This window comes from Pseudorasbora parva, chromosome 13, assembly GCF_024679245.1.
Source record: "Pseudorasbora parva isolate DD20220531a chromosome 13, ASM2467924v1, whole genome shotgun sequence".
In the NCBI taxonomy this organism is placed as follows: domain Eukaryota; kingdom Metazoa; phylum Chordata; class Actinopteri; order Cypriniformes; family Gobionidae; genus Pseudorasbora; species Pseudorasbora parva.
In genome coordinates, this window is record NC_090184.1 from 25,996,926 (window position 1) to 26,007,455 (window position 10,530).

Genomic DNA, 10,530 nt, shown 5'->3' on the forward strand with positions numbered 1-10,530 from the left:
TTTTTTTGTAAATAATTAAGGTCATGTGTGTGTGTGTGTGTGGGTGGGGGGAGGTCACACATGTGATAATCGGAGTTCAAAAGATAATAAATGGACTGCATTTATATAGTAAATGGACCTCATTTATATAGCGCTTTTATGCAAAGCGCTTTGCATTTTTGCCTCACATTCATAATAAGTGTAACATGTTTTATGCTTTATTTTGTTTAAGCAATTTATTATTTAATATTTAGTTTTGAGAGGGTTTAAGGTACTAGATAATATTAAACTCCAAATTATCCACCATTTATTTCAATATAAAAATATTTTATATTATTTTCAATTATTGCAGTATAAAATAGAGCAAAGGGATTCAATTTAAAATTCCAATTTAAAATCCAATGCATATTGGTGCCATCATGGTGAAAGAAAGAAAAAATCATGTGTAATACCACAGTGTAACTAGATGCCATGTAGCCCTGTATTCCTCAGTTGCTCATAAGAGTATTTGCAGGCAATTACTTAGCCTACTTAGGTTTTCAGTTTGATTATTTATTTAGACATTGTTAAAGATTGTGGCACACAAATGTGATAATATCCCCCAAAAATTGTTGGTCTGCATCAGGGAAACAATTTATAAATCACACAGAATGATATATTTTTGATCAAGTAAAAGTAAGTTTTAGGGGTAGGGGTTGGGTTAGTATAAAAATATATTATGTCTTATATATTATGGAATAACCCCATAAAACAATGTGCGCATGTGTGTGTGTGTTCATTTAGCAAGTGCCACAAAGCAAGCTTTGTGCCATGTGTGATTGTTTTTCCAAAACCAGTAAAATGGCTTTAAAATGGGTTAAGTTTATCTCTTAATATCTTTCTCTACTAATCACATATTTATATTCATGACATTTTATTTTAAGGACTCATAAATACTCTCCAAAGTAACAATCTCCTGTGTCAATAAGTAGGCCTACTACTAGTATTTAATAAATAAGTATGTCTACGAGTATCTATATGCATATACTTGTAGACACACTTATTTATTAAATACTAAATAAATGTACTATATGTAATATATCAAGTATCTATATCTAATGAATAAATAAAATACTAGTATAAAATAAATAATTACTAATATATACAAAATGTAGCCTACTCACAACTGGAATATACTAGTCGAAACTGAATAGTGGATACTAGGCCTATCTGACTGACAGATCCCTAGAAGTCAATTGCAAAAATAATAATAAAAAAAAAAAAAATAACAAAGAATGTGTTACTAACTAGAAACAATAATAGTTAGCACATATTTAAATAGCCTACTAAAAAACTAGGATACTTGTAAAATTTAGTAGGCTACTTTAGTGTATAGTGTCTATTTAATAGTAGTATCTATGAATAGGATCTATATATATATATATTTTTACTTACTAGCTAATTAATAAATACGTACCGAATGGAATAGATCCTAGTATCTAAACAAATAAGTAGGATATAGAATGAAAATAGATAGGTAGCCTACTTAAAGGGTCATGAAACCCCAAAACACTTTTTTTGAGATGTAAACAGATATGTATAGGCTGCACATCATTGAAAACACTAAGGGTACTCATTAATGGTATGCATATGTGAAAATAGTTATTTTTGCATTTTTCAGAGCGATTTCTGTCTTCCGGTTTGAAAAGTTTAGTCGGAGCAACGTCACAAATGCTGACGTCGGCACGGCCTTTTCGGCCCAAGTATGGGCAGCTGGGCACATGCTGACGTCGACCGCTCTGAGCAATTCTCGATATATATTCATGACATGAAGCTCATTCAGTCCAATCCCTGCGCTGTAGTATGCATACAAGATAATTTAGTTAATATGCATGAGACAGTCACTTCTGTCAGGCTCGTCTTCCATCATTATTGTAGAGATATGGTGGGGAAGTTTTGGAAGCAGCGTGCGGAAAAGTCACGGAGGAAAGCTAGGCGTTGTGCTGATACGAAGTAACGTAAAGGGCGACGAGCGAGCTGTAACCGGCGCCGTCTGTGGAAGCCTTTGCTACAAAGGCTCGGTAAAGTAAAATTCACCTGAGGAATCGCACGCCGGACCTCCAAGCGTTGACTATCTATGTCAGGAGTGCAAAATAACCAATCTGTAATCTGTAGGCTAATGAACAAAAGCCACGTCCTCTCCGTTTTATTTGTGGTCACAGCCATGCACTAAACCGCATGTGTTCGGGCTCTTAGTGAAACAGTGTGATGCATATTTGGACAAATATAGATTTAGCTGCCGAGTGATAGACAGCGCGGATCGTCACGGCAATGCGCGGTCGAGACTAGCCTCAAACCTCTTCGCTTTTACCCCGATCTAGAATTACACATCTCTTATCACATCGCATGTTGGGTGGTTCACGTTCTCTTATCAAGTCGGCGCGTTGTTCATCTTGCCAAACAGCGTGCATATTTGGACAAATATAGTTTTATCACGTTTGCAAAATATTTCGTCATGCAGAATAACATTTATTTTCATTTCTCACTGAAGTATGCTGGTTTGAACTTTGAAGAGCTGAATGATTTGCGATCTCTGCTGCACGCCACTCATAGCTCTCTCATTCGCTGTACTCATCCCTCATTTAATCTCTCTGTGGTAAACAATGCCAACGTGAACCAAGAACATGTCTCAGAACCGCTCAGCACCTACTAACAGACACTCCCCTATTTATGCAAACATTCCCTCTTTCCACACAATACCATCCCACCTTTTCACAGTCGACCACTCCCCTTTTAACAAGCTTTTTCAAATCGAAGGTGTGAAAAAACACCGCTGCAGCAGGGGGGTTTCATGACCCTTTAAGGATTAAATGTTAAAAAGGCTTGAGTGGGTCAAAGTCAAACCGGTTACGGTATTACGTGTTTTTCTTTCTCTGCAGACAGAAAGTGAATCCACTGTATCCGTGTGCTTATATAGCAGACTGTGTATCGGACTGTTTTAATTTATTTATTTGTGTTATAATTTGCTACTGAACTGAACCGACAGGTTCTACAGGTCTATAGACGCTCATAGCGACCGGACGGCAAGCTGCAGCTGTAAAACTCCCATGAACCGACCTAACAGCCTGTCCAGCCAGGTAACGTATACGTACTGAAATGTTATATTACTGCCCGCTATATAATAATAATAATAATCTCCTGTGATGAAAGAAGCCTTGTATTATGTAAATAATGACAAAATCAGACGATAGGGAAGTGTATTAGCATGCAGGCTAATGTTGTCCGGTTCGGCTAACTTGATTCAGTTCAGTCACAACAACGACGTTACACGCAGTATAATAATACAGCACATATATAACACAGATACACATGACACAGAAACAAACACGTTTCGCAGAACGTTGCTAGACGCGAGGATTCGAAAACCTGTTTTTTTTTTTCTTTTTAATGTTTGATTATTCGTTTGGTTAGCCTGTAAGCATGCTAAGTTAACAGGATGTAAACCTTTGACGGATATGGAAAACTGGAGCAACCTGTCCAGTCTGAGCAGAAAAACAGCTAATAATTCATAGGATAGATCTTTCAGTTCAAGTTAAAACAGATAGTCCTATAATTGATTTTACTGAAACAAATCAGTATCAGAATTTAGGTTAAGGCCCCTTGATATTTAGAGGCATTTGTACATCATGTCGTTAATTTATGGCATCTTCTTAAAGTTGAAGTGGATTAATTAATTAGCTATTGATATACCAAGAATACATATTTTGAAACCTATAAGTCTGTCGTGACTACATCTATATGCACTGTGACATTAATTTATGTCAAAACTATCTAATCTATGCATTTTATATGTCATCATCAGACTCAGATTGTGAACTGTTGGACAAGGTAGAAACTCTGGGGAGTTTTAGGTTTGTCTCCCCATGACAACGTGTCACCATGGTGACTGCGGCTCCAACAGTGATGCCGAGCGGCGCACCTCTGATGATGAGGAGAAAATGGAGAATGCGGAGCTCGCTGAGCTTGGGCCGCTGTTGACATCTCAAGATGATGCAGAGAAATCCACAGTGAGTAGTGAGAAAATGGACATTAAATTGGTCAAGAGTGGCAGTAAAGACATTTTTAGATTTTAAATAAATGCTGTGGTTTTGCATTTTATATTCATCAACAAAGCTTAAAATTCATCTTTGCCATCACAGAAATAAATTATTTTATTACAATTAATTTATTTTAAAGTGTATTTATATTTCACAATATTACAACATCTCGCTAAGCATAGGAGACATTCAAAAACAAATCTTTACTGACCTCAAACTTTTGAATGGTACTGCACATTCAGTAGATAGTATGAGGCAAGAAATCCTACTGTTAACTACAAGCATGATTGTTTTTTCAGGGTGCATCTGCGTTTCCTGAGGAGGATGAAGAGGAAGAAGAAGGTTTGCGGGTGGTTACACTGCCCATGCAGGCACACCATGCCATGGAGAAGATGGAGGAGTTTGTACACAAGGTGATGTTCATCCGCAAATGTCCCAAAAGTGCTGTAACATAAATGTGGCTTATTTCTAGTCTGAGATGTTTGTATTAAAGCATAATCTTACCATTACTAGGTATGGGAAGGACGTTGGCGAGTTATTCCATACCATCTCCTCCCCGATTGGCTGAAGGACAATGATTACCTACTGCATGGACATCGCCCACCCATGCCGTCATTCCGTGCCTGTTTTGGAAGCATCTTTAGGATTCACACAGAAACTGGAAACATCTGGACACACCTGCTGGGTCTGTGCTTGTGATGTTAGACATTGTGACATTAATGCAAAAGTAAAACATTACAACAATCATCTTTTGAAAAGGTCATCAAGAGCCAGAGATTTTAATTCAACTAAATGTTAAATGACCACCAGCAAATAATCTTTAATGAACTTTCATGTATCTCAAATTCTCCTGCTGAGGAATTATTTACACTCTAAGGTTCACAAGTTTGGTGTAAATACAGTTCTTTAAATGTTCTTGAATGAAGCCTCTTATGCTCAATGCTCACCCAGGCGGCATTTATTTAAACAAAAATACATTTAAAAAAATATAATCACAATATTACTGATTTCTATTTTAATATATGTTAAAAAAAAGTTTGATTCCTGTGTTGGCAAAGCAAAATCTTTAGCATAATAACTTCAGCGGTTCAGGGTTACTTCAGCGATTAGCGTATGGCTTTGTATCAGTAGAAACCCTTGAGTATAATCAAATGATTGTGCTTCCCCCCCCTCATATCCCCCTGAGATGAGAGATTTATGCATTTTATTTCTGGAAAAATTCCCCAGCAGAGGGATCCATTTCCACATGTTTTCAACCTGCACATGGGGGATGGAAAATCACACTCACAGCTCACCTCGCAGCTGCAGGGATTAATTTAAATGGATGCTAAGCAATGTAATGTTTTAACTTCTAAAATTAATTTCTATGAAAGTTAAGCTTCCAAAGGCATGAACTGAAAACGCGCCAGACTGAACAGGCGTTGTGAATGTATGCCGCGAATGTGGTCGTGATTTCCTCAGCTCTCATCATGAGAGCTCATCAGCTCATTTATGACGTTAAATGTAATCTGACTCCTAATCTGAGTTAGTGCTGCGAGACTCACGCGGCGACTCGATCGTTATATTGAACAGACACGTTCAGTATTTAATTGTAGTGTCTGTTCTCTAACTCAGTCACTGTAATCCAGTAGCAGTGGCTTTGGGAATGGCCTCACAAGGCAGCGAAGGATTCTGGGAATTGTAGTCTTTCATACTCATGAGACAAAAATACATTTTCTGTCTTTTCTCGGTCTAGAAGGCAAACAAATTCAAAAATAATTTTACATTTCTACTACATTAATGACCCAGTTTAAATAAAGATTCATCTTTCCAGTGCTGAAGTACCCTTTTAAGTATCAAATTATCCTTCACAAATCATTTTAATATGCTGATTTGCTGCTCATGCAACATTTTTATTATTATGATTGTTTTCAGGGATTCTTGATGAATAGAAGGTTCAACAGAAAAAAATGCTTATTTTAATTAGAAATCTTGTGTAACATTATTCAAGTTACTGATCAATTAATTGTGTCCTTGCTGAATAAAAGTTTTAATTTCTTTAAAAAAAAATCTTATCGATCACAAGCTTTTGAACTTTTTTAACCCCAGAGTGTCATTTTAAGAAAGATGTACGACCACAACTGGAACTTACAAGATGTATTGTATGATATATGTAATCTGATAATTGGATATGTGTGAATCATTGCCCCGAGGACAACAAAAAACACACCACTTTGACTTTTAAAGTCAGTCAAACCTGTAATTATATTTCTGGTGAGTCATTTTGGAGGCTAATTAAGCTATCGTTATGTCTCCCTACAGGCCTAATTCTGTTCCTGTGCTTGGGCACACTGACAATGCTGCGGCCGAATGTGTCATTTATGGCACCCTTGCAGGAGAAGGTGGTGTTTGGGATGTTCTTCCTGGGTGCAGTGCTTTGTTTGTGCTTCTCATGGCTTTTTCACACCGTCTACTGCCACTCAGAAAAGGTCTCCAGAACTTTCTCCAAGTAAGTGACGTGTTTTTTTATGTTCTACTGTACCAGTCAAAAGTTTGGAAACATTACTATTTTTGATGTTTTGAAAGAAGTCTCTTTATGTTCATAAAGCCTGTATTTATTTGAACAAAAAATACAGTAAACACTAGCCTGACAAGCCAGACCCACATCAAGATGTTTGGTCTGGAAACTCACCATTGATAGGGCTCAATCCGAGGGGCGGAGTAAACGGTTGTCTTTCAAACTCCCTCTGCACGCGATAGGATAGCGCTACAACCAACCAGAGCAACGAAGGTGAAACGGAGCTTGTTGATAGATTAAACATTCGCCGTATCCGGTCGGCAAAACTCCGAACACATCTTCCCTTTTTAAGAATGACTTCAGTGCCGTTCTTTGTTCTTTTCTCAGAGAAAAGCTTAACTCCAAGTCTTCCAGAGTCGCGGTCAGAGCTGATTCGAAAGACCGCCGTTAGCCAGTTTCTGTGTTTACTAGAAGCATGCAACTCGGCCGTCGTCATTATGGCCCCACCCACCGACTCTATACACGATGTGATTGGCCCGGCAAGAGTTTGGGGATTACAGCTCAGAAGGGTATTGAGAGTTGCTAGACGACACTCGCGGGCAGATTAGATTTGCTGCCGCTAGGGTGCATCTAGATTTCTAGGCTAAGTAAACAGTAATACAGTGAAATATAATTACAATTTAAAATAATGGTTTTCTATCATTTATTTCTGTGATGCAAAGCTGAATTTTAGCACCCATTACTCCAAGACTTCAGTCTCACATGATCCTTCAGGAATCATTCTAATATGCTGATTTCATACTTACCCATGTTGGAAACTCATTTGTGCTGCTTAACATTTTTTTGGAATCTGTAATACTTTTTTCAAGATTCATTGACAAATACAAAGTTAAAAAGAACAACATTTATTTTCAAAATTCTACCTCTCAAAATTTCTAACAATGTAAATGTTTACTATCACTTTTTATCAATTTTACAAACATTATTGGGGTTATGCATTACAAGTAACTTGAGTTACGTTATCACATTACTTTTTCAAGAAACTAGCAAAGTAACGCATTACTTTTAAAATGTACAAAATGTCTGAGTTACTTTTTCAAAAAAGTAACATATATTACTTTTTCACATTTATTTAACTGACAGCTCTCCTGTCCCATGTTGTGAAAAATTAAGTGCAAAGGTGTTGTGTGTAATCATTCTATTGTAGGTCCAGACTAAATGTGAGCATTTTATTCATCTCACTTGCACAATAAACATTCAGTACTCCTCAAAATGAATAAAATCAGTCAATGCAAAATCAGCATACTATGCAAACCTCAAATAATCAAATATTAAATAAAACTAATATTTTGCAAATATTTGCATTTAATGTCATTTATTGACCAATGTCTTGCTGCTAACCTTCGATGATACAGTTAAACCAATAGCATAAATGACTTTCAAAGTAAGTTTTAAACTTTTTTCCCTGCATCCTATTCTTCCATTATCTAGAACGCAGCATCCCCAGCACGGATAACACATCCTTGCTGAATAAAGTATTAATTTATTTAAAAAAAGAAACAAATTAAAATTATAAACGTTTGAACGGCAGTGTATATTGTGGCAAAAAATATTTTAAATAAATGCTGTTCTTTTTTTAAAAGCTTTTTATTCATAGAGGAATCCTGAAAAACAGCACAACTGTTTCAAATATTGATAATAAATCAGCATATTAGAATGATTTCTGAAGGATCATGTGACACTGAAAACTGGAGTGATGGCTGGTGAAAATTCAGCTTTGCATCAAATAAATAAATTGTATTTTAAAGTATATATATATATATATATATATATATATATATATATATATATATATATATATATATATATATATATATATATATATATATATATATATATATATATATATATAAATAACCTGTAATAATATTTAACAATATTACAGTTGTTTCTGTATTTTTAATCAAATAAATGCAGGCTTGATGAGCCTAAGAGACTTCAAAAACTATTCAAAAACATCAAAATATAATGTTCCCAAACTTTTGACCGGTACTGTATGTGTGTAGGCATATTATGTATATGCATTACCTTTAGTAACTGCAGTGTATTTTTTATGCCCCTAGGTTGGATTACTCTGGTATCGCTTTGTTGATTATGGGCTCATTTGTTCCATGGCTGTACTACTCGTTTTACTGCTCGCCTCAGCCACGGCTAATCTATCTATCTGTTGTGTGTGTGCTGGGCGTTGCTGCTATCATAGTGGCCCAGGTGGACCGATTTGCCACCCCTCGCCACCGGTGCACACGTGCAGGTAACACAATAACCTGCTTTTCGAAATGTTCCACCTTCATGATTGATTTAAGATGTTTGTTAAAATCATTTCCCTATCTTCAGGTGTTTTCCTGGGCCTCGGTCTGAGTGGACTCATTCCTACAATGCATTTCACCATCGTAGAGGGTTTTGTGAAGGCAACGACAGTGGGTCAGTTGGGCTGGTTCTATCTAATGGGTGCCATGTACGTCAGTGGAGCAGCACTGTATGCAGCACGGATTCCTGAACGCTACTTTCCTGGAAGATGCGACATCTGGGTAAGGCTTGAGGGAATTTGTGTTGCATGTGGTATTGTAAAGTAGCATAATGTTCATGCAAGTATACTCATGGTCTCGATCTGTTTTGATTTCTCAGTTCCAGTCTCATCAGATATTCCATGTGCTGGTTGTCGCAGCGGCGTTTGTCCATTTTTATGGAATCTCAAACCTGCAGGAATTCCGCTATGGTCTGGAAGGAGGCTGCACAGATGACACTCTGCTGTAAAAAAAACAAAAAAACAAAAAACACGAAACAAAAAATTAATCGCTTGAACTTTGGCCGGTGCCTGCTCAATTAACAATGAACCTGGACCCGACAGAATGATTTAAAGATTTGTATAATCTCTGAGGGATTTTAACATATTTAAATAAGACGTTTATTTGTTAAGATGCGTAAAATTATTGATAAATGAGGTTGTCTTGTGTTTATATTGTTCTTTACTATTTCAGTACAGCACAGAATTTATTGTAAATCACTGGAATGAGTCATAAAGCATTACAGAGGTCTTAAGAGACACTACCTCCTCCAACACTTTTTTTTTTTTCCCTGACAGTCTTCTGATCTACTGAGATCATCTAAAGTTTGATTTACTGGTTTGTGGTTCTGTACTTTGTAAGATTTTTTAGGGAAAACGCACATGGACATGTTTAGGTCTGTTTTCTCAAACATGTTTGCATGATCATTTATTAACTTTTGGCCTCAAATGACCGAGAGTTTCAGGAGTGGGATTCACATTGGGACATGTGCAATTTTATCTTTTGTTTGAGTGAATCAGGGTTTCGGTCCAAAATACTTGTATTGGTTTTGAAAATCATAGAAGTCAAGATATTTAAAAAGAGCAGAATAAAGATAAAAACACCAATAATTACTTGCTTTGATCTTTAATAAGCTTTTTATTTTTCTATAATGTCATTTTAGCATATGGAAGAGGATTTTGTGTTATACATATGACTTTAAGGTCAGTTATTTAAGGAGGAAAATATATTATATTATATTATATTATATGTTTATTAGTCATTTGAATTAGCATTTATTTGTATGGTAAATGGACTGCATTTATAGCGCTTTCAACAGACCTATATGGCCATCCGAAGTGCTTTACATATTGCCTCCCATTCACCCATTCATACACCGACGGTTACACGTTTTTATATTTTCAATTTGAACTAATTTATCTTTATACTTTAATTTAAGTTTTAATATTGTTATGTACTTTTGTCATTTTGATTAGTAGTAGGTTTTTATATATAAATCTTTAATTATTTTTATTTCAGTTTGAGTAATTTCAAGTCAATTTAATTTCAGCTTTATTTCAATAACTGAAAACTATTTTTAATAGCTTTGTAGTTAACAATAACAACACGTAAAGGATACATTTGATTTCAATGG

General features: G+C 35.9%; 1 protein-coding gene across 1 annotated transcript; it reads left to right on the forward strand.

Annotated features, from left to right (window-relative positions):
* The first annotated feature begins 2,865 nt into the window (after positions 1–2,865).
* Positions 2,866–10,006, forward strand: adipor1b (adiponectin receptor 1b). Its single transcript, XM_067413630.1, has 8 exons — positions 2,866–3,095; positions 3,821–4,025; positions 4,355–4,468; positions 4,569–4,740; positions 6,357–6,543; positions 8,676–8,863; positions 8,947–9,140; positions 9,238–10,006. Exons 2-8 carry the CDS (start codon positions 3,882–3,884, stop codon positions 9,364–9,366), a joined length of 1,128 nt encoding a protein of 375 aa, XP_067269731.1. The 5' UTR covers positions 2,866–3,095; positions 3,821–3,881; the 3' UTR covers positions 9,367–10,006.
* The last annotated feature ends 524 nt before the right edge of the window (positions 10,007–10,530 follow it).

Excerpts from the sequence above, each read along its gene's own strand:
- adipor1b (XM_067413630.1), top strand. The coding sequence starts at position 3,882 with ATGACAACGTGTCACCATGGTGACTGCGGCTCCAACAGTGATGCCGAG. Across the intron at positions 4,741-6,356 it reads CATCTGGACACACCTGCTGG|GCCTAATTCTGTTCCTGTGC; the intron begins GTCTGTGCTTGT and ends GTCTCCCTACAG. Across the intron at positions 9,141-9,237 it reads CTGGAAGATGCGACATCTGG|TTCCAGTCTCATCAGATATT; the intron begins GTAAGGCTTGAG and ends TTGATTTCTCAG.